Raw genomic sequence first — 24,009 nt, 5'->3', positions numbered from 1 at the left:
CCCTCTTTCCTGCCTATGCAGGGGGTCGGACTCGATGATCTATTGAGGTCCCTTCCGACCCTAACATCTATGAATCTATGAATTTATAGCAGTATAGAATAGTTTAATTCAAAGTGTAAAACTTTACATGGAGAGCCAATGGCTTTTAGAGACAGCTTTTTGCTTCTTAGGTGGCGCTGTTGGTGTTTCTTGGTTTAAGGCAGTTCCTTCAGGCGTTCCAGATGATCACGATTCACGGCATTGCCCATAACAGAAGATGGTACGTTCAGCTTGGCCATGGCTTTCATAAAGATGTCCCAGCCTTTAGGCAGCTGTTTACTAGTCCCGGCATGAGTCTGAAGGGTTCTCCAGACCAAGTCAAGCATGTTAGAACCCTTGCTGAGCATCCCTTTGTAGACAAAACACCCTTGTATCATCCCAAGAATATCCTTGTACTTGCTCAGCTTAGTGAGCAACACTTTAGCATTTTTCTTGTATTGGGCATGCACGTACGCATACTTCCTGAATGACAGTGTCGGGGCTCGTGGGGGCTTCTAGCGGCGTCTGTTCTGGCAGAAACAGGGTTAATTTCCCTCTGTCCAGATCACCCTCGTAGGTCAGGTATTTCTGAAACACGGCGGCACACAGTTTAGCCTTATCATATTCTGCTAATCCTGGCCTTTGGAGAATATCCCTCATTTCAGCATCCAATAAGCAGGTTGCCTCAGTTCTGATATTTTCCTGATGCGGTTGGAGAGCCCTTAATTGTTCCAGTTCATGTTTGGGCACCAGGTACATTTTTTCTGCGTGCTTCATCACTGGCTAGCCAAAAGCCCCGTAAATCAGAGGGAGAGCAAAACTTAACAAAGGACCAATAAATCCCCTGACTGTTTCACCAGCTGTTTCTTTTTTTTAAGAGACAATCTTTTGTTACTTAGGTTTTTTATGATCCCGCATCTCTTTTTCAGCATGCCAATTTGATGCGGTGTCAAAGGGATGTTTTCCTTTTAAGGTGTTCAGAGAAATTTCTGAAATGGCCGCTACTAAATCGTCAGAGGCCGAGCAGAGTATAGCTTTTCTCTGCTGTGGGGAGGATTGAAGAAGCAGTTTTAAGAAAGCCAAATTTCTTTTTACACAGTTAGACATGTTCCCCTTCCACCATCCCGAAAGCTAAGAGGAGGCTGCCGCTACATCATCTCTTTTTATTCCCACCCACTGTTTGTTTGTTTTTTTAAGTGTAAGCAGCTGGTTGGTTGGGAGGAAAAAGCCCAGTTTTAAATCTAAAAGCGTCGGGGTAGAAGCATTTAAATCAACCACCAGATACCCGTAAAGTGTTTTAGTGGCATCTTCAAAAGCTTCTAGAAAGAACTGGGCCTTAACCGGGTATATCTGCCGTGCCAGGAACGCTATCTGTAGCTTATCCCTGGGGTTTTTAAACAAAACCATGTATTCTGTGTTAAGGCTAACGGTGTGGCTCCTTTTCCCTTGGCAGAAAACATTTTGAACTATATACATAATGCTAAGATTCTGCTGATGCACGTACTTGGTAAAGGAGTTCTCGATTTCGCCGCTGTCACAAGCAGAGTCCATCAAATCATCTACCACAACCATATTTATTAGGAGGAAACAAGCAGTTGTCACTGACTGTCCGGTAGACCCTCCACAAACTTGATAAAAGGATATTTACAAAGCAGTTCTTTATACAAAGGCTGCCAACAGCTATAGCACCATACGATATTCTCAGGCATAACAGACAGCATTCTATCAGCGCGATCCTGGTTTTCTATAAACTTTTACCACAGTTCTTAGGGCCTGCCAAAATCACAGAAAAGGGGTGCTTTCATCACATATCCATCTTTAAAAACCATAGGGAAGACTGTTAAAGTTTTCTGTGAGGACCCTTTTGTCACAAACGACTTTCTGTGTTTTTCTGAAGGCTTTGGTTTCTATCATCCACTTGCTTTTGTTCCTGATGAAAGAATTCTATAAACTTTTACCACAGTTCTTAGGGCCTGCCAAAATCACAGAAAAGGGGTGCTTTCATCACATATCCATCTTTAAAAACCATAGGGAAGACTGTTAAAGTTTTCTGTGAGGACCCTTTTGTCACAAACGACTTTCTGTGTTTTTCTGAAGGCTTTGGTTTCTATCATCCACTTGCTTTTGTTCCTGATGAAAGAACGCTGTTGTATCATGATTGTTTTAGGGGTGTCCCCAGCAAGGTTTGCCCCATAATCTAGAACAAGATCTCTCAAGGTTTCAAAGATGACTTTTTTACTGTTGGCCACATTCAGGGTAATCCCTTTGACCTTCAAGCGAACCTTTCCCCTGGACAACTTGTACCCGTAGGTTTTCGGACCAGCCGACACAAACTCTGTGATGTGTTCATGTCATGGGATTTTGCTGGTGAGCTCAGCTAAATAATCGCCTAGAGGGGGGTTCCAATCTCCCTCACGGCTCACAAATATCACAGAATCTGTCACGGTACAGACACCGGTCTTACAAGCTAACAGCTCGTACAACTCTAAGCATGCATAAGCGGTGGTGAAACAGCCTATAAAGATGTTTGTGTTACCCGATAGCGTGTTACGCTCTTTGGCATGCTTCCATGACACGCAGGCTGCCTCATCATCAATTAAGTTGCAAGATGAAATTTCATAGGCGGGAGAAAGAGGTAGCCAAAAAGTTCTTCAGGGTCTCTAACGATGCTGATGTTGAGCAAGTTGGTTCTCTGACCGAATTTACCCTGCAAAGAATTTAAAAACAATTTTGCTATTTGGCGCTTTGCGGGGTTGGATTTGATATGCTCTGTGCATAAGGCCACGGCTTCTTTTTGCAAGAAATTGGCCATGTATCTCTCTTGTTTTTCTTGGTCGGTACACCAGGCGGAGTAGCCCAAGGCTTCCTGCTTCTGTCGGGGCTTTTGGTAGTGATCGTTACTGTGATAAGGGATGTTGAGATGGCTGGAAAAACCCCCTTGCCTGCTCGCTTGAGACAGGAGAAAACCAGCAGGTTAGAGAGGTGAGTAATGAAGAAGAGGAAATGTCCCTGGGAAAGGGGGTGCTTCAAGGGTGAGACTTCCCTGACTGAGGTAGGTCTGAGCTCTGAACAATATTAAACAACCAATAAGCCACATGGTAGTGCAAAGGATGTGGCTGCTGCATGGGCGTTATTTTGTGCATGTTTGGAATGGCTGAAATGTTAAAGGGGAGGCAGGAACTAGAGCTTGAGAAAGAGCAGTTACAACAGCATTTGAAACAATGAGAGACAGAGGATTGTGAATTTACAGCAGAAAAGCTTAAAATGGTGACTTTACACTTCATTACCTTGCACTTTTGTACTATTCAATTTCCCTTTCCCAATCACGCCAGTCCTTCAGCAAAGCTCATTTTATTCTTCCCGTATGATATTCTGATCCTTCTGTGTTGATACCTAACTCTACAATCAACCAATCCCATCAGTATTCACTCTTCTTTTGTGTTAAAGTCATTAAAACATTTAAGAAGATTGTGCTGAGATCAGTACTCAACGAACTCCAATACTAGCTTCCCTCCAACCTTAATAGCTTCTTTTTTGCAGAAACATTGTTCCCCCTACTTTTAGTCAGTTGTTTTCCCCACATCACAATTCTTGGATAAGCCTCTACTCATCTTCAGCTTTATTAATAATTTCTGATACATGCACATTGAACAATATTAAATCCATACAAATTAGATTTGCCATTTTTCCCTTTTTAAAATTATTGGCAAGGCACAATCTTCTTGAAAGTATAGTGTAAAACCCTCAAACTAGCCATATGTGACTTTCAGAACAAATGGGCAAAGTCAATCATGCAACACCAAATACTGTTCTACACTGTCTCTGAAAAGCTCACCTATATTTTGCTTGGAGCTTAAGCAAAAAGAAATAAGTAATTGAATAACCTAGTTAAAGTGAAGAAATAAAGGAAAAAAATACAGCAGAGATGGTCTAACCTGGGTAGTTTACTGGAAGGTGATGTGTAGTCAAAAGTTAAAGTATATATGTTGAATAATCTTTTGCCCCTTTCCCAGTGTGGGGAAGCATAATCTGAAAGACTTTAGTATGTCAATACTGAAATGAAACAAAAAAATCCTATAGCACTGGACATAAAGAATTGTGATATTGATTTCTAAGGAAATCTGTTTAAACAAGAACCTTCTTTTCTTTTACACCAACTTACTTGTGGCTCCACTTAAAAAACTTGAATTACCAGTATTTTGAAATGTGTTCCCTCTCTAAACCATGCATATTACATTGTAAATGTTCTTTCTTATTCAATATTTCTACTTTGTGATTTTAAAAAGACACAGCAGCCACTCTTTTAATTTCTAACATTAAAATAAATTAGTAAATTTAGTATTGGAGAAAAGTGCTTAACTTTTAGCACAGAATACATTCCTCAAGCAGGCATACAGTTCAGCTGTGCTACCTTTCTCTTCAGTATACCTCAATAACTATTTAATCAAGGGAACCCAATTTCTAGGAGTAGTTTGGATGACAAAGATATGTATCCCGTATAGTTACTGGGCTTGACTACCAATTGTACTCAAGGGACTACATTTTTAGCTTGCTACTACCTTTCACTGGATTTCAGCTATTGTAAAAAGCCTGGATCACATATTTCCAAACATATGCCTTTTGCTGTTCAAATAAAAGAACTCTAAGCAATCAACCTAAATAAAATGATCATTTAAAAATTACGTAGTTTTATCTGTAACACTGAAGTGTCAGCAAGTCTCCACTTCCCATTTATGACCTAATCAGGAAACCATATTTGGGATGGGGTTTTTTTGTAAAAAAAATTCTAATGTTGAGGAAAACAATGGTCTAAGATGCTCTGATCTGACCTAATGCACACAAGCTGATTTACTATCCTTTGAGACTTCAGATACAAGTGTCTGAAGTTCACAACTCTTTGTGATTTCTTAGTTGGTCTAATAAAAGGCATCATCTCTGAACCGAGACATGTGGAGTTTTGTATTTCTGAGGATCATGAATGTATTTGCCTTTCCATGTAGGAGTAATTTTACAATCTTTGCACTCCCCTATGCATGAAGAAGGGTGTGTTCGCCCAAAAGCTTGCAAATAAAGAAGTTGTTTTGCAAATATCTAGTTGGTCTAACAAAAGGCATCACCTCCCCAAAACTTCTGAGGATCAGGAATTAGTTTTACTTATTTCAAAAAGGTTTGGCCCACTTCTACTCCCCCTTTGCAGAGAAAGGTAAGATCTGTAACAACAGGGTAAAAGTTCGTCACTAAGCATGTTCAGGTCTGCAGTGAATTAAGCTTTCCCCAATTTGCCTGAAAGCCACTTATCAAAAGAAGCAGAGAAGGTACCAGCCTCCCTACGTGCAGCCTAATTCCCAAGTCCCGTATGTCTCTAGTCCTACCGCGAGGACCCCGCGCGACACGCTTTGACTAAAAGCTCCCACAACACGGGCACAAGTGCTGCAACAACGCCCCTCCGCGCGCGGGTGCGCGCAAGCTTTACAGCCTCTGTGGCGCATGTGCACTCTATCAACTACACGCGACACGCAGCCAAGTATGGTCTCTCTGGCGCATGCGCAGCGCTGCTGTCGCTCCCACTTCCGGCCTCTCCCTGCTGTTTCCGGGTCGCAAGCCCGGTGGACTCACGGAGCTGTTAGAGCAGCTGCTGGTTCGGTCCCGGTTGCTGGAGTGGAAGCGGCACGGGTTGCGCCTGGTTGTGACTCCGGCTCCTGTTTCTGGCTCCTCATCGGCCCCGGGGGCGTTGCTGGATCTGCAGGAGGTGGGGCCGGGGCCGGGGCCGGGCTTCCTCAGGGCGTCCCTCGGCCGCGCTGAGCGTGTTGCTGCCGGTGCCGAGTCTGGAGCCCTTGACCCACCTACCCTGCTGTCCCCGGGCACCTGTGGGCCGGGAGCTTCCAGCCCGGGGTGGGAGAGGCGGTTGAGCCCCGGGGCTGCAGACAGCGGAGCCCGGGTCCGAGCTGCCCTCAGTAGCTGGAAAAGGGCTTTGAGAGGCCCGTCGCTTAGCCGTGGCTCGTGACCGGTAGATGTACTGCTGTCCCTGGGGTGGGTATGCCCAGCCTGCGGTACAAGCACGGCATGGCGGGTGGTTTCGAATAGCCCTGCCTGTGGCATATGGGGTGGGGGAGGAGACTGGGAGCAGCAGCAGATAGGGTGGGAGACTGGAGCAACCCCTGGTAAGGCACTCCTCTTCACTTGTGGCACCTGCCACAAAGGTGTGGGCTCCTATTGCTGTGAAAGCGACTGCAGTGCTCGCTGAGACTGGAGACTGCCGGTAAGGTAGGGAAAACCTGGGGCAGGGGGAGCATTGTATTGTATTTCTGTCAGTGACATGATGCAATAGGAGAAAATTGTGTAGAACTGGAGTGTGGCTGCCTGATCGGCTGCAGCGCATCCGCCTGCTCCTGCTGCTGCTTCTTGGGATGTAATAAGGTTGGCTGAAGAGGCAATACCTGGTTTGCTAAAGCACTGTGGGATTGCTGGGGCTATAGGATGATTTTTTTAAAGGGAAATTAGTATCACACTTTTGGATTTGGACCTATTTTATATGATGCCTTTCTGTAGCTTCATCACTTGCAACCTGCCTGGGAAGTGAATGAAAAAATTGGGTAATAAGGGGTATAAGCTGCTTTAGTAACAAGCTCTTCATTACCTGTTAAAAGGAACAGGTGCTTGCCTTAAAAAGTATGAGGTGCAGTCACATCATGTTGGCTACTTTAAAACTGACCACTTAAATCAGCCAAGAATATCAGTGTCTGCCAGTCATGGGTTGAAACTGGCTTGTGTGAAGCCAGGACATGCTTTATGTACTTGTCAACCAAAAAAAAAAAACTCTAAAGCAGAAGAAAATGTGGCATAGCCATGGCCTGGAAGTCGCATCCTTTTCATAGAATAAAACAGTTTATATCTTCAGACTTTATACTCTTGGACTTTAAGTACACAGGTATAATTACTCTTTCCTTTTCTCTAGATTTTGACTTCTAACACACAAACATAGCTTTTGCACTTAAATTAACTTGTGGGTTTTTCATGTCATTTGAAGAATAAATCTTTAACTGCCCCCACAAATAATGGTTGGTGTTCAAGCCTGAACTGCAGTGGTATTAAAAAAGCTGAGATGTTAAGAGCTAGCTATAACTGGAAAACTGCTGTGCTATGATCCACTAAAAAATTGAATACTCCAGTAAACCGCATGGCAGGCGGCTTCGACTAGCCCTGCCTGTGGCATTTTGGGGGTGGAGGAGACTGGGAGCGGCAGCAGATAGGATGGGAAACTGGAGCAACCCCTGGTAAGGCACTCCTCTTCACTTGTGGCACCTGCCACAAAGGTGGTCTTTCCCTGTAATGAGGAGCGGAGGTTTAACTGCTTTTTTTGCTTAAGAATTGACAGAGAAAACAGTAATACAGGGGTGTGTTTTGCCTTCTCTTTGTAACTGAAATTCACCCAGCTTCAACCTGTTATGGAAAAGGATGTTCTTGACAATTTTTTTTTTTTTAAACAAAAACTGCTTATCAAAGGAAGCTATTTCCTCAGAGGAGGGTAACTGCTAGTTGTTCACTAGATAACTGCTAGACAAAGTACCAAGACTGCACCAACTTCTCTGGAGGGATGTATATTAAAGCTGCAATCCTGCAAACACTTAAGAACTATCTCATTGGGTCCCACCAAGTTTCGTGGAAGCGTTCATAAAACTATTTGGTATTAAATGGGGCAGACATTTAAGCTTCCCAAACTGTTTAGGCTTTAGAGCTCTGGGTTTCAAAAGTGTATTTATGTTGTTGTGATCTTTCCAGTTTTGGTCTGTGAAGAAGGCATTTTAATTAACACATTTTAAAAATAGCTAACATTTTAAGAATTTCTTTTCTAGGCTTTCTTACCCTTTGAAGTGGTCCAGAATGTTGAAATTGGTTGAATTGGCCTAGTTAAGACTGCTTACTTGCTTTATTCTTGCGTTGAGACAATAATATGCTTTTTGTAGTCTCAGTGTTACGTTGTAAGTGTAAATTTGGGGAAGGGGTGTTTTTTTAAGGTCTTGGACCATCTAAGAAGAAAATAAACTAATTCAATTCCAGTTTGTATATCTATTATGTGATGCTGACTGCTTCTCACATATTTCACAGATTTAATCCTAACTTCCCCTGTTAGCTGCTCGCCACCAGAATGAGACTTGTAATTCTTGAAGATTATGACCAGGCTAGTGAATGGGCTGCAAAATACATTTGTAACCGTATTATCCAGTTCAAGCCAAGTGAAGGAAAATATTTTACGCTTGGTCTACCAACAGGTAAAATGCTCATAATTGAGAGCAAACAGATGCATTTCTTCTGTGCTTAGTCAGTAGCAATCCTTTGCTTGATTGTATAATCAAATGTTATGCAGTACAGAACACAGATAGTCCCCAAAATTAGGTTCCTCAGATTTATGTGCATATAGCTGTAGTAATGACTGTGCAGAGCCTCTGAGGTGCTCTGGTGGCGTGCACCTTTTATTTTAGAAAGGTGCTGTATCTTCAGTCATCTTTACAGGATTGCTGATATGCTCCAGGTGATGCAGGGGTGGCTTAGCTCAGTTGGCTAGAGCACAATGCTAATAGTGCCAAGGCTGCAGATTTGATCCTGGTTGGATTAGATGATCTTTTGGGGTCCCTTCTCACCGTACTTCTCTATGAAAGAGATGTGCCTTTTGAAGTGAATGCTGCAGCAAACAGCTGAGCATCTTGTTCTTAATTGGCAACCTGTTGAAAATCACCTGGATACCAAAATCTTGGTGGTTCTACTGTATTCTTTTAAATACTTCATAGGGACGTGTTGTTGAAGCTTGACAACTTGCTAGTCAGTAGGAGTTTTTCAGAATCCTCTTGAAATGTAATAGGTTCTTGAGCCTGTTATAGTAACAGAAGCCAACTTTAGAAGACTTTATAATTTTCCATATGCATCTAAAAATGTGACTCACTGGCATATGAAGCAAAAGAATAACAAAATTATTTAATATAGGGAGTACACCACTGGGATGCTACAAAAAGCTGATAGAATATCACAAGAACGGAGATCTCTCCTTCAAATATGTAAAGACTTTCAACATGGATGAATATGTCGGTAAGCTCTGAAGTTGCAAATATTGAGAGGCTCAGTTTATAGTTTAAATGCTGGAGAAAAGATATACTATTTTGTGGTTAAAGCACAAAACTGAGACTTGAGAAGCACATATGTCATGGCTTTGTTTTTTGTTTGTTTTTTTTTTAACTCCCAAGTCAGCTTCTAATTTTCCTCTGCAAAAAAAAAAGAAAAAAAATGTGCAACTGAAGTGGCTGGTAAGGCTAAATTTTCACTCTGTAAGGTGACTAAAATCCTTACAGAAAGCACTGCAGAACAAAGTATTGGGCCTGATTTCCTCCAAGGTCCTGTACAAAACTTAAATATAATGCTATCCACTCTCTGGAATGACTCTATCACATCCACGGCAGTTAAGAGATGTGTCTCTTTTTATAGGAGGATCATTTAAAACTCTTTATTTCATTTGTGTGTTCTGGTGAGACAGATTTTTGAGACATGGTGCATTTCTAATATAAGTACTGTATGTGTAAATCCAAGCATAACTTTGGTTGGTTCAGTTAGCTCATAGTAATGTGAATTTCACTTTAAACCATTTCAGGGCTTCCCAGAAATCATCCTGAGAGTTACCACTCCTATATGTGGAATAATTTCTTTAAGCATATTGATATAGACCCTAATAACGCTCATATCCTGGATGGGAATGCTCTGGACTTGCAAGCAGAGTGTGATGCATTTGAAAAGAAAATTGAAGAGGCTGGGGGAATCGAACTGTTTGTTGGAGGTATGGGGAAATGCTCTAGCAGTGATCAGTTGTGGCTAATAAGTGGACTGAATCGGGACTTTCAGAACTTTTATCTAAGAACTTTTACTTTGAAGCACAGATTTAAGAGACTTTCATTACTGATATCAAGAATCAGTTTGAATGTAAAGATACAGAGAGTCCAATTTGTGGTAACTAACAAGTGTATAAATAACCTTTAGTTCCAACTGGGGGGGGGGAAATAAGATAGGATTATGAAGAATGGTGGGGCAGCGCAGTGCAGACAGTTCATTGTTTTTGAGACTATTTTAAAGATTAGAAATGATTGATTCTTTTCTGCTTTGTAAAGGCATTGGTCCAGATGGTCACATTGCTTTCAATGAACCAGGATCAAGTCTGTCTTCGAGAACAAGGTTAAAAACTTTAGCGATGGACACCATTTTGGCAAATGCTAAGTATTTTGATGGAGATTTATCTAAAGTACCAACTATGGCATTAACAGTCGGTGTGGGTACAGTGATGGATGCTAGAGAAGTAAGAGTTTTTTAATTCTAACTACCGCTTTTTTATTTGCATGTATTTATATTCAGGACACTACTATCAAAATTGTCTTTGAAATTTAAGATAAACTAAGAACTGTTTGCTTTTCAGGTAATGATTCTCATAACAGGTGCACACAAAGCTTTTGCCTTGTATAAGGCAATTGAAGAAGGGGTCAATCATATGTGGACAGTTTCTGCTTTCCAGCAGCACCCTCGCACTATCTTTGTATGTGATGAAGATGCTACTTTAGAACTAAGAGTTAAAACCGTGAAATATTTTAAAGGTGAGCACTGAATCAAAATAGAATAGTTGCCTTTGTTTGAATACTCAGTTTAAAAATTAAGTGGTTAAATCCTGGCCCTTCAGTGTAGCATGTATATTAAAGGAAAAATGGCTACAGTATTTGAAATATGAAAGATTGAGCTTTGTAATTTGAATATAATACAGTGTTTTAAAAAACTTAGCTGTGTTTCTTTCATGCAAAAAGAACAGTACAGAATCTGTGATGTTCAAATAAAATTTGTCAGGGAAGAGACATGGTCTCTCCCTCTTTTTTTTAAGTTTGTACTGTTAGCCATATGCCCCTTCACTGTACTTTAAAAACACTGGAAAGTGAAATTCAGGTTTTTATTGATAAACTTGATATAAGACAGACTTATCCCAAATGACTTTAAGCTGTTAACGTTTTTGCTGTAGTCTATAGTGTTTCTCCATCTTGCTTATTTGTCTTATCTGCTTATTATAGTGCTTAATAAGCTAGAATTTTGGGCCCCAGAAGCTCAATGTGTGACAGAGGTTGGAATGACTAAAGGACAGCTTGCCTAATCAGGCATTTGTATAACTGAATATCCACTATTTCATAAATTGTCTTATCCAAGACGTACACGGTTTTACATGCTGCATTTTGATTTAATTATTTCAGTGAAAGTTGCTTTACTGATATTTTATATATTGATCCTTAACTTCTAATTGAATGGCTTTTTAATGTTATGGTGAAAGTTGCTACTTGACAAACTTGTTTCATTGTGATCTGTAGCAGATAAACCTGATGAGGTCAGGGAGACTGAGGCTGGGAAAATAATGTAGTTAGAAACTAAAGTTCTAGGGATTTGGGGAACGGAGGGTGGGACTTGGTTTTGTTTTAATCACAATATTATTTTATTTGTCCAGGGTCTGCTTGTTACTGAGAGTTAGGCTGGTGGCTTTCTGTCTTTTTAAAATTGCTTCCCTATCCAAATCAATCTCTGGACCCTACCAATTTAAAAGCAAACCAATATTTGGTGCTGACAACCCCTGGCTTGATTATTTTTCCCTTGCCTACTGTCACTCACTCTCAGATTTATACATGGGTATCTCATTGCTCTGTTCTGTCTCTCTTTATTATGGTTTTGTGTTTTAAAAAAATCTCTATCTACTGATCTGTCTTAATAGCCGAATTACTCTTATTGTGACCGTTTAATCTAAATTTGCCAGAATTACTTCATGAATTGAATACTTTTCTCTCCTTCCACTATGCAAAATGTTATGAAGGTTCTTGAATAATGGATTTGTCACCTAACAGACATACTGATATATAACTAGTAGACTTGTGACGCTGATATGACCACTGCTTTGAAGAAGCAAAGGGCTATATGGAAAATTTATTTTGTACCCTTTCATAAATTGAATAGGATACTACTACTACTAGAATTTTTACTATTGACTGATTTGTAAAATAAGGTTGTGTAAAGTTTTAAATGGGGCCACAGTAGAATGACAGTAGCAGCCTTAGTCATTGTTTTGGATCCTATACGCCAACTGCAAACTCTTTTCAGTACCTAAATGACTTCAAAATGAAATACCCATTTTTCACTATTTCAAAACTTGGTTACTGTATTCTTGAAATAACCAGCAATAAAAGGAAAATATCAGGAGGCATGAACTGGGGAGAATCTTTGGCCCGCAGTGCTCATAGTAAACATGAATAGGGAAATCCCTAAAATCTGTTTGACATTTAAGTCTAGGTACAGCCATTCAAAAAGCCCAAAATGGAATTGATCTAATTTTTCTAGGCTTGTCTACACATTTAATTAATATGCTTTAGGTTATGCATGTTAAAATCCATTACCTCCAGTGTAAGGTACTAGAAAAATGCGCATTAGCCTATTTTAATATGCATTAGCTAAAGCATGTTTTTTTGTGATGATTACATATGCATTAAAATGTGCACTTTAATGTACGTTAGCCTATGTAGATGTGCCCACTGTAAGCACCATAGCTCAGATCAGTACCAAACAGAACACACATTTGCCCTTTGGGGAGAGGTGAGAGGGAAAATCTTCGACCAAATTCTGCCACTTTTAAACCAGTGTTTGTGTGTCAAACTCTTGTTCTGCTAAGGATATAGACCAGTTACCAATCACTTATACTGGTAAAAGTGTAATGCCTGGCCTATGATGGCAGATATAAACTAGAAAAAACCCAAGGTGCTGGTGCTGCATAAAGTGGCTTTTCACATGATTGCTTAAACTTATCATTAAAACTGCATAGGGAACCAACTAAAAGAAATGCAGTTACTACAGCAACATGCAAGTTAGCCTCAATATGTGCGTATATTATGTTTTATATTTACAGACTCTTTAACATAATAACAGACACAGAATGTGCCATGTTACTGAACCAAGGTCAAGGGCCCTAACTTTAATTTCCTTACTGTTCAGTTGAAAACACTAATATGAATTCCTTATGCATGTGTAACTTTGATGGAAATAGATGAGTTGTATTGTAATAAGGTAATTCTAAACCAGGACAGCTAAAAAATAACGCATACAACAAACATTAGCCAATGCTGTGGTTCACCTCCTCTGGTACAAGGTAGAATAGTCTTTAATGGTTGTTAACTTTAATAAAAAGCAGTTGAAATTGTGTTGAGGTCAGAGTTTGGTATTGATGTTGGCAAGCCTGGAAACTTAAGCTGCCATGACAGATGCTGAAAAAATAAGTTATACTCTGAAACACCCCACAATTGGGTAACCTCCCAGCATCTCTAGCTTGTGAATGTCTGTTGAAGAGATCTAAGGTATAAAACTGAGACACCAGTGCCCAAAGTGTTGAATCTATATGGGGGTTTTTGATCTTTCTAATAACTTTGAGCTTTTTGTTCTGCAAGCCTCAGTGCATGGGAAGCTTATTAATAGACATCTTCACAAATAGTAATTAGGGCTGCGTGAAGCTTTGGTCCCCGATTCGATTCGGTGCCCAAATCCCTGAATCGGATAGAATCAGGAAGCCCTTTTAATCTCTCCAAATTTAATCAAAACCCTCTGAATCGATTCAGAAAGATTTGGCAACTCGGATACAGACACAGCTTTTAAATGTTGTCTCCATACCTCAGGGTACCAGGTGATTTGTGAATGCTGTGATGGTAAGGTGGGGATGAAGCATCCCACAGGAACGCAGGGGGCTCCTCAGCGTGCTCAGCAGCAGACCTGAAAGTGAACCAGAAGCGCTTCCAGGTTTGCTGCCGAGCATGCCTTTCCCCCGCATTGTAGTATTCACGAGCCATGCCTGGTACCTCAAGGTATGTTGAAAAAATATTTAAAGCTTTGTCTATGACTGAATCACTGATTTGTATCTAATACAGGCCATTTCACATGCCCCTAATAGTAATCTTTCATGTCACGATCCAGGCCATTTTGGAGCATCATCAAACTAGTATATGATGCAATTCCAGGTGGTCATAACCCATGGAATAAAGAATTGTGTAGCACATATATTGCAATCAGTTTAGCTTCTGTCCCAAAAGAGGAACCAATGCATCTGTGTACTCCAAAATCCAATTGAAATTGGAGGCTAAAAACTGATTGGCAGTAACAGTCAATTGTTGGATACAGCTGAAATGTTGAATTTCCTAGTGGTGTCCTGAGTTAGCTTATTCCAAAAATACATAGTCTGGATATATCACTGTGGGACATTTAGGAACTTGCACTGCCCTTGCTGCTTAATCTGTGTACTTTTAGTAACTGCCTGCATAAAATTTGGTTTTTCTAAAAGTGCTTTTGAGTGGTCATTCTGCTTTCTCTGCTAATTCAGTGGACTGTTAAAAATGTATTTATTTGTAGTAAATAAACATAGATAATGTGTGCTGACTTTTACATTTAGCTGCTTTTTCCCCCCCTAAGGTTTAATGCATGTGCACAATAAACTTGTGGATCCATTATACAGTATGAAAGAGAACTGAAGGAAGAATTGAGGAGGAACTTCACATGGGTGAACACAGCAACTACTTTTAGGTAGCAGAAGAATTTACTGCTATGCAATATGCTGACAACTGGCTAAATTGGGGAATATTAGGTACTGTAATTTTTTTTTAAGGTCCAATATTTATACAGTCACATTCCATATCTATATGATGATGTGTTTGTACATTTTGCTATAACTTTTTGTTATCTTGAGTTTAGCAAATAAAAATGGAAGTTGCTTGTTATGAGAAATGGCAAACAACAGAGTACTCTATATAGCACAGCAATGTAATGTGTTGGAGTAAATGGAATCTTGGTTCAAGCATTGTAATCCTAGTTCCAATAGTGCAAAACTACACTCCTCATTCTAGTTTTTAGAGGCAAAACAGGTTGGTTTTTTTTTTGGCCTCTCCATTGTCAACTGGTATGGACTTGTAAATTGCACACTTTTTTTACTATGAAATGCTGTTTACATATCTCAAATGCACACTGAGCTTTTGCACTTGGTTGCCTTAAATTTATCTTACGAGCTGTCCAAGAGCAATTAGAGTAAGTACTAGTGCACAAAATTCAGGCAAATAAAAAAAACAAAACAAACAAACATGGAAATGGTGCCTAAAAATGCAGCTGCCCCCTTCAAAAAGTTTATTTTACAATTTTGTACATATCAGATTTCTGCCATAGCACTTTTCTTTGTTACATGTTACAAATTAATTTAGCATTTTTATATGGTTAGTAATTATGAGCTTTGTAAATGAGGAAAAATGTTAAGTGTTTCTTTTTTTTTAAGACAAGAATTTAGTTGCTTCAGTGATGTGATAATATAACCTCTTTGCAATTATTTAATGTAATAGTCTACAAAAGAGACTTGTTTTAATACAATGACATCTGTTACTGAACCACTTTTGCAGTAGGATAGCTATTTTGCATTGTATTGTTATAATTGTTGAACACTCTACATTCTTGCTCCAAGTAAAGCTTACGTACACAAACCAAAAATGTCTAAACTTTTATTTTGTTGAATGTAAAGGGGGACTAAAGAGCAGACTAGTTTTCAGTGAGTTGTAGTGAAAGGATACTGTTGTTCTCTAGCTAAGAGGGCAGTTAATCTCATCCCAGGCCAGCTTCTCAAAAACATAGTATAAAAATATCTGTGGGGGCCAGCCTTTTTGCTGGACATACCACATACTAGCCCCACACTCTTCCTGGAAAGTGCCACTTCAGTCCCTTTCCCTTACCCAACCTGCTCAGCTTTCTGCTTCCTGCCTTGTGCTCCATAGCTAATCTGATCCTCTGCTCCATGTATTATCTGCCATTGGGTGGATCTATGCAAGATGTTTACTGCACAGTTGACCAATTTAATTGCATAGTAGACTTCTCAAGGTCAACTCATGTGCCCTTATTAGGGTACATGAAAGTAATAAACTCTGCAGCTTGTACATGCAAGTACTATCCTGCTGCAGAGTTCTTGTCAGTATCTACATGCAGCAGCGCACACATCAACTGGCTGAGGCAGGAGGGTGCTTCAGTCCACAGGCTGCCAGCCAGCTAGGCCCATACTTAAGCACCCTCATGCTCCAAGTACCTCCTTTACAGCAGGTTGAGCATGGTCAGAGCAGTCCCTGGGCTCCCTCAATGTGTTGCAGTCTAGATGCACATGTAAACCACATGCCAAGGAGCAATAAACTGCAGAGCAATAAGCTCTGTAGTCTTATTGCTGCCCCCAATGGCATGTGTAGATGCACCCACTGTGTACCTGTCCCCACACAAACCTGCTGTATGTTACACACAAACTTTAAAAGTAAAGTATTCAGTGTTCTTTTTGTGTTCCTTTCATGCTTTATAAAACATTTGCTTGTGAAAATTACATTCTTGAAAGCTAAATTGAAAGCATTTCTTAACTACAAACATGTCATACACAGGTACGTTTATTACTGAATAGTCCTTTAGCAGGAAGCTGCCACTAAGTACAAGTAGGGAAACACAGTAAGTCTTACTAGTGTCAAAAAATCAAATGAAATGTCACCAGCCTCAAATACAAAGTTAAATTCCCTCAAGCCTGAAGCCAAACTTGCAATAAATGTATTCTGAAACTAGTAATAACATAGAAAAATAAGCAAGCTGTAACAAATGGCTATGCAGCAGGTAGGAACACTATATAATCCTTATAATTCATTTCCACATACTCCTTACAGGGTGTGTCTACACAAAGCACTTCATGTGTAGTAGCCTAATAATACTTTGCAGTAGCATGCCAGGCAAAAACCATGTTAATATGCTACTTTACAGTAAATGTCACTAAAAAATCATGTGCCAGCACTACTGAACAGTAACTCTATAGTTACTGTGCATTTTCTTAGTCCTTCATTAAGCAAGTCCTAAATTAGATGCACAGTAACTACTGTGCATTAATAAACATGTAGATGTACCCACAGAGACTTAGTGGGACCCTTCTAGAACTTTTTTTAGTTAAAATTTTTCAGGAGGGAAATAAAGACTAGCTTCTGCATTTCTTGCAGGAATAGCTATTTTCACAGGGCAAAGATTTATAGAGGGCCACTCTGTCCCTTTTTTAATCCCACATTCAATCTTATTTGTCCTCTGCATGAACTTGCCTTTGTACCTTGTTCTAAGTAACATCAATTACTAGAAACCTTCTGTCTCAAAAAAGGAAGCATCTGTTTAGTGCTTAGACCATAGCTGGATTATGTTATAGAATAAGCGCACTTCATTCACTAAGACAGTTGTTTTAATAGCTTTGATAAGGTCCAACTCCATCCAACCTCTTGGCAGTTCTCATCTTTCTTCTTACATTACCTGTGTCTGAAATCTTCTTCCGGTTCAGTGATGATCTGGGATATGTACAAATGTTACATTTATATTGACCTAAACAAAGTTAGATGGACTTCAATGCCTGGTCCTGCAGCCATTAACAGGGCTTTAAATTGCCCCAAAAAGTGTGTCTGATCTAAATTAGTTCGCTTCCAGGAGGTTATCCTTAAAAGTTAATTCACCTGCTCTCCAAAGGGTTAACCTGATCTAGCAAATGCCTGTGTTCACAATACAGCCCTTGGGCTGGGAAAGCCCAACCCCTCGCCACCCCTGGGCCTGTACTACTCCTGCCCACTAACCCTAACCAGGCTATTTTTAATCTTCCTGGATCAAGTAGTTGGCCCATCCCCAGTTTCTTACTTACATTTAATCTGGGTAAAAACATTTGTACATGCATTTCTTCATCAAAGGTAAGCTTCTCTTCAGAAATACCAATCCTGTAGCTTTTTTTATGAGTATGTTTCCTGATCTATACTTAGTATGTTAGAGAAGTAACCACTCCAAAAAAGATCTGTGTCCAGAACTGACCCTATATCCCTGTATTGAATAGTATAAAAGGCCTTAGCTCAGGGATCAGCAATATATTTAGGCAGAATGTAAAAAACACCTGTAATCTTGACTTGTAATATGTTGGAGTGCCAGGGGCTGACAGCATGGGAGTTATAAGTGGCCCAATCCCTGTTGTGGCAGCATAAACCCAGCCCCTAGCACACATGCCAAGCAAAATGCCTTTGTGTGCCACACACCGGCAGACATGCCAGGAGTTGCCTACCCCTACCTTGGCTGCTTCTCCCTGTTGCCCAGAGCAAGCAGCCCCTAGCATTGGCAGGTACAGGCTGCTGACTCTTGTTTTAGGTTCTTCCTAATACAGATAAGGAATAACCTGGCCCTGGTGTTTTTGCTGAATCTGTAATTGGGCTGAACAGAAGAACAGCTGAGCAATACTAACAGATTTAAGGAACTTGATTGCATGTTCTTTTTATCTACTATTTGAAACACTAAAATTAAAATCCTCCAACTACTTAACCACATCCTGCTGTAACATATGTACTATTAGCTGAAAATAGCAACTTTTAGCAAGTAAGTTGGACAATAATTATTTTGAGGTAACTATTCAATACAAGTTTCTCAATAAGAAAATTACCTTGCTGCGATGACAGTTAATATACTAGAATTCTATTTTATACAATTGTATGATGCACTGCCCTGGTTCTTTCAGGCACAAGAGGTTTCCACAAGGTTAGACATAGCGTATTATTCATGGTGTTAGAATGAGTTATTTACTCAAATATTGGAAAGTATAAAATTTTAATAAAAATTATGTGGAAAAATATTTAGTTTTCATCAATCATTCAAGTTTAATTTCCTAAGACCATTTACAAGCATTTGTACATATTATCAAGTAGCACCTGGTAATAAAAACTGAACTGTAGTTTACAAAAATATATATACATGATTACAACAGTATCTCTGAATATGCAGGTACAACATTTCGTATTACAAATCAAGTACACTAGATGGAAGTTGCACACACATTCCCCCACAGGTATTAAATTAAAGTATATTATTAGTCTCCAATTATTTGTCAGATTGTCTCTTTAGGACAGTTATAAAGGCATCTTTTGGCACTTCCACATTGCCAATTTTCCTCATCTTCTTCTTTCCCTCTGCTTGTCTCTTTAAAAGCTTCATTTTTCTTGAAATATCTCCACCATACTATTAAAGGGGAAAAAATATTCAAGTTCCACATATTTAAATACCGCTTAGTCTAAAAGTTATACTGTAACGCAAGTTTTAAAACTGTATTATGAAGTCTACCAGAGTCTCTCTTTTTTAAGATAATAAGCAACACATAATTAAACTAAGTCCCAATAGTCACCTCTTGGAAGGGAGAAGAGAAGCAATGAACAGACTAATTTAGGCAGTTCCATAGGTATGCACTATCAGTTTCCCTATCACACAGGTTGATCGCATGCTGAATTTGCTCAAGAGGTACAAAGGCTAAGGGAAAGCAAGCTTTACTTCTCTAACTTATTTCTGGTCTTTTAGATCCTTAAAAGTCTAACAAGTGTTGCTTTTTGTATAATTCTCTCTAGTCTGTGTAAAGCTAAGCTTTACATCATTCAAACTAGATTCTAAATTGATCACTGAAAATCAATACAAACCTATCTATAAACTAGTGTCAGCTTGGGGACTTTCTTATATCACTGACTCAGTGGCGTGTGCGTGGCTTACACACACACACCCCTGCTGAAAAACAGCCAACTTCTCTGAACTGTATTACAAGTATAGTAAAAGTGTCAGGATGCAAAAAAAGACAATCACCACAATACATTTAGATTTCTCCCTCTCCCTTTCCAGAAAGGCTCACAGTGGGTTACAACATCCAAACAATCCACAAGAAAGAAAAGCAAGCACAACCTCTCTGGCAGACACGGAAAGAGGCTCAAGGAAGTAGGTAGATGGATCATGTCACTTTAGTGAAAGGATTTACATTTAAATGCATTAGGAATTCCCCAACTGAAAAGAAATACATACACATTTTGCCAGGACATCCTTTCTGTAAGCTTTCAACCTGAAAGAGAAAATACCATATACTATCTGCATGACTGAATATCTTAGGAAGTCCAGGCCCTCCATGAGGTGCCTTATTCTAACCCTTAAGAACACATGAAACAATACAACACAATCCTCAGATGGTTGGGCATCATTACCCAAATCAGTATCGCATTTAAAATACTACAGTCCAAACAAAACTTGAAGGTTGCCTTTTAAAACTCTCCCAATATTGAATAAATAACTGCAAAATCCAAAAAAGAGTGTATGTTACATAACTAAAATGTTATGATCTCCCTCTTTAAAAGTTACATCTGTGACTTTATCAAAATAAGTGTAGTTTAAAAACATACAATACTTTCATTAACCAAAAGCCAGTAATTTTTGTGTAGCCAAGAATTCATTATTGCAATGAAGCAATGTTCACTATCTGCTAGATGAGTGAACATCTCAACCAAGGTGCCACAGCACCCTGGAGTGTCTGTCTTGAAATCCTTTCAGGAGTGCCATGGAACAACCCAAAGATTTCAAACGAATCCATTGTTAAAAACATCCTGTCCTGCTGCAGCAGAAAAATTGCTATTATCTTTCCTTAGTCAAAAAATGTGTGAAAAACTAAGAGCTGGCATTTACCAAGGGGTGCCTTGGGTCTAGAAAGGTTGAGAACCATTGTATTAGAGATGACTAGTTGTTTAAAGGCATGCCCTGATTTCTACTGTTCATCAATTCTTTACATATTAAGAACCACTGGCATGATAACTTTTTCTGCTTGGACCCTCTACTGTCTGCAATTACTTGCCATAATCCAAATCCTAGTTTTTTACAGCAACCAAAAAACTGAATTGGTATCATACCAAATAACAATGGTCAGTTTTCAGTGGAGCCGGTTTTGTGGAAATGCCTTTGTCCAGCCTGCACACTGTTTCCTATGGAAGCAGCAGCTTGCAAAGGGATGGAAAACAAAAGAGAACTCTCCTGCCTCTCATATTTCCAAGGTGCTAGGACCCTTTATTAAATGGAAGTCTAATCAAGGATAGCATACAGCAAGAAAATTTTATCAGTGAAAACTATTTTGCTACATCCTAGAAGTAACTCCCCTTTGCGATCTGCTTCCAACTTATGCTCCATCCATTAAAAGCATTTTGTTTTTATACACTCATAGTAACAACACTGGATTGTTTTTTCTTTGACTTTATAAACTTGAAAAGAATACCAGGTTCAAAATCTGAAAATCAAGCAATCATTTTATTATGCAAGAAACTGACAGTATATGGGGAATAGATAGACAAAACAATTATACCAAAAAGGAGAGGGTTAGAAATTACCATGTGCCACTGCAGCTGTATCTTGTGTCCAGCCCAATCCCACATCAAGTGGAAACTAAACTGCAGTATTTAGCTGTTTCAAAATGCCCCAATTTAGCTTTACTTACTGCAGGATACAGTGAACAAACAGAACAGTTAGGACTGATCAGCTGATATGTGTTTCTGAGCAGGAAGTCTCCCCCACTTTTAATTCAGTATAATTGTTTCATCTGCCCATACCTTATAAGAGAAAAAATGTAGGCCGCCTTATTTAAGTCTCCCACCAGTTGGAAATATAAGTGACAGCACCTTGCCACTGTTCACCCTGAAACAGGTTTGGTTATACAACAAAATCTATTTGAACAGAAAATAAAGAGTTCTCATCACAAAACTTCACTGAAGTCAGAACAAGTGCAACTTACGTTTCTCTTGCAATAATTTTATTGCCAATAGCAGCCTGGATGGCAATTTCAAACAACTGTCTAGGAATAGCATCTTTTAAACGTTCACATACGGCTTTACCAACAGCATATGCCTTGTCCCTGAAAAAGAAATATACAAGTGTTTTTAGGGCAAATACTGCAACCCTAGAAAAAATATTAAAGATAAATATTTTTAACAGTTTATAATAAAAGACTTCACACAATCTGCAGTTATGAAATTCAAAATATATTGTTAATATATTGCATCTTACTGAATAAGTAGTTCAATATAATTAAACTAATTTCAGTTTAAGATGTCTAATTTAAGAATTCTGGTCCTTTGATATTGATTTTCATATCCTTGAACTCTGTATTAAAGTATGCTATAATACTGGAATAATTCAGCTTGAAAGTCTTAACCAGTTTTAGAAGGAAGGGTCTACCTTAAGGAAGATAATGTTCGACTGATACTGAGGTAAAATCACATACAAAGGTAGGATTTGACTAAGGACTGGAAAATGAGTCAAATGAATCTGGACACCACAGCTTCCTTCTCTTTTGCAGAAGCTTGCCTTGTTAATTAAAATCTGCATAAAATAATATTTGCTTACAGTGCCCACGTGTATGTTTCCATTTTATAAATATGAACTCTACATATGTTCTCTTTTTCCAGTCTTTGATAAACTCTCTTCTCACCAAACCTGTTCGATTTCCAAGTCACAGTGGATTCAGAAGCTAAAGACCAGTGAAGGGCCGTATGTCAAACCCTATTTTGAAAAGGTAATAGAAACTCAACATGATAAATTATGAAAAAAAACTTTATATACCATAGGCACCTGGTAAAAATGCTGTCTTCACTGTGTGTACACTCTTCCAAGTATGGCGTAACTCAGGAACACAAAAGCAAATTTACAAGGAACTGAAATTATGTGGAACATAGAACTAAGCAACTTTCAATTAATTGGATACCTTTAAGAAACCAGTGTCTTATTTTCATCAAACCTTTCCACAATATTGTCTGCTCTCTTCAAAGGAGAAAGTTTATCCTTCTCCCTCAGTGTAAACTCTTGCTTATCCACAGTTACCCTATCTTAACATTTTCTACTTTCTCTGATTAATAATTTGTATCTTTTAAAAATAATTAAAGTATTAAGTATATCTCAAGTTTTAAAATGCCTCTTTTCTTTTACAGATCATTCCTGAAGGCAGCTAAATGGTGAAGTACTCTGTCCTATATTAATGTATGTTACCAGCATCTATAAAACTATTTTTGATTCGCTGGCTGAGGCCATCCAGTTCATCAACTCACTTGTGTACAACAGTTGCAAGTTCCTCAACAGTGTTTCCATTTAAAAGAAAATCCATTTTGACAAGGTCTGCAGCCTGGTATCCTGCATCTTCATAATCAAAACTACACAGAGAAAAAGTTTAAAAGTTAGCAACACTTGTGATAAATCCTGTGATCCCGGTGTTAAAAGTTTGTTTTCTATATCATTTTAATAAAAAGACACTTGGATTTTTGTTAAAATACAGATAGATTCCTTAAATTGTTTTAGTAAATAGTTCTCTCCAGAACTGAAAAAATCTTATTCCCAAATATTGGCAGGCATCCTTTCTTCCAGCTATTAAGTAGGGTAAGTTAGGACCAGTGGTGCACCCCCTGAGAGCCCACATGCACCCCCTGACCAGCTGCGATGGGCAGGCGACCCCATCCCTGTGAGCACCGGCCAGGACGTGGGAGCGCTGGATGTAAGCCGCGGCTTCTGGTTGGTAAGCTTTGCCATGGGGATGCCCCCCTCACAGCCGGAAAGATCGGCTGTGGGGAACGCCCCCTACAGGTCGCTGACTGGTCGCTGGGGTGGGCACATGACCCCCCTGAATAAGGTGGCACCAGTCAGTCATGGTTGGGACCATCACCATCTCCACTGGATTCTCTAGGAGCCTACACAGGGACCAAGGAGCTTCTTTCCCCAATTATTCCAGGGGGAAGCTACATAAAGCCCCAGCCCACAGAGGCTATCAGCTGCAGCAGCAGACTACACAGCCCAAACTTATCTGTGGTTAGAATTCTATACCTTAAAACAGGACTGCTGAACTGTTTTTATTTATATTCCTATTTGACTAACTGGTTGCTCCTACTTGATAACAAATCTCATTCTCTTCAGCTTCTCCCTCCCCTCTTCACCATCAGCTTCCTTCTCTTTCTCTCCTCCACTTCCAAAACCCCCCGTTCAGTTTTTTAATCCCCACCCTCTTTTCCTGTGATTCCCCTTCTTTTCACCATTTTCTTGCTCCTCTAGCTCAATCATATACAA

General features: G+C 39.4%; 2 protein-coding genes across 12 annotated transcripts in view; one reads left to right on the top strand and one right to left on the bottom strand.

Annotated features, from left to right (window-relative positions):
* Nucleotides 1–2,806: 2,806 nt before the first annotated feature.
* On the top strand, nt 2,807–23,023 carry GNPDA2 (glucosamine-6-phosphate deaminase 2). 10 transcript variants are annotated; one of them, XR_003093587.1, is made up of 9 exons: nt 3,053–3,070; nt 8,150–8,288; nt 8,998–9,099; nt 9,656–9,838; nt 10,167–10,351; nt 10,469–10,643; nt 14,521–14,692; nt 22,368–22,474; nt 22,887–22,915. XR_003093587.1 is itself a non-coding variant. In XM_025201787.1 (8 exons), the coding sequence occupies exons 2-8, from the start codon at nt 8,165–8,167 to the stop codon at nt 22,905–22,907; spliced, it is 897 nt and encodes a 298-aa protein (XP_025057572.1). In that variant the 5' UTR covers nt 2,807–3,000; nt 8,125–8,164; the 3' UTR covers nt 22,908–23,023. The 10 variants fall into 10 exon arrangements, 7 of the variants coding, with proteins under 7 accessions (XP_025057572.1, XP_025057573.1, XP_025057568.1 ...); XR_003093588.1 differs by lacking the exon at nt 22,887–22,915 and adding an exon at nt 19,774–19,866 and having other exon boundaries at nt 22,368–22,460; XM_025201787.1 differs by lacking the exons at nt 3,053–3,070; nt 14,521–14,692 and adding an exon at nt 2,807–3,000 and having other exon boundaries at nt 8,125–8,288; nt 22,887–23,023.
* Nucleotides 14,949–24,009, bottom strand: part of GUF1 (GUF1 homolog, GTPase) — a 47,658-nt gene continuing 38,597 nt past the window's right edge. For both annotated transcript variants that reach the window (XM_006021735.3, XM_025201782.1), the window contains 4 exons: nt 23,004–23,105; nt 21,695–21,814; nt 19,951–19,987; nt 14,949–19,128 (listed from right to left, as the gene is read on the bottom strand). In XM_006021735.3, the coding sequence (XP_006021797.1) occupies nt 18,991–19,128; nt 19,951–19,987; nt 21,695–21,814; nt 23,004–23,105 (397 nt within the window). In that variant the 3' untranslated portion in view covers nt 14,949–18,990. The remainder of the gene's footprint in view (nt 19,129–19,950; nt 19,988–21,694; nt 21,815–23,003; nt 23,106–24,009) is intronic.

This window comes from Alligator sinensis, unplaced genomic scaffold (assembly GCF_000455745.1).
Source record: "Alligator sinensis unplaced genomic scaffold, ASM45574v1 scaffold247_1, whole genome shotgun sequence".
Classification (NCBI taxonomy): Eukaryota; Metazoa; Chordata; order Crocodylia; family Alligatoridae; genus Alligator; species Alligator sinensis.
The sequence above is the reverse complement of the archived record's forward strand: the minus strand, read 5'-3'. Positions and strand labels throughout refer to the sequence as shown.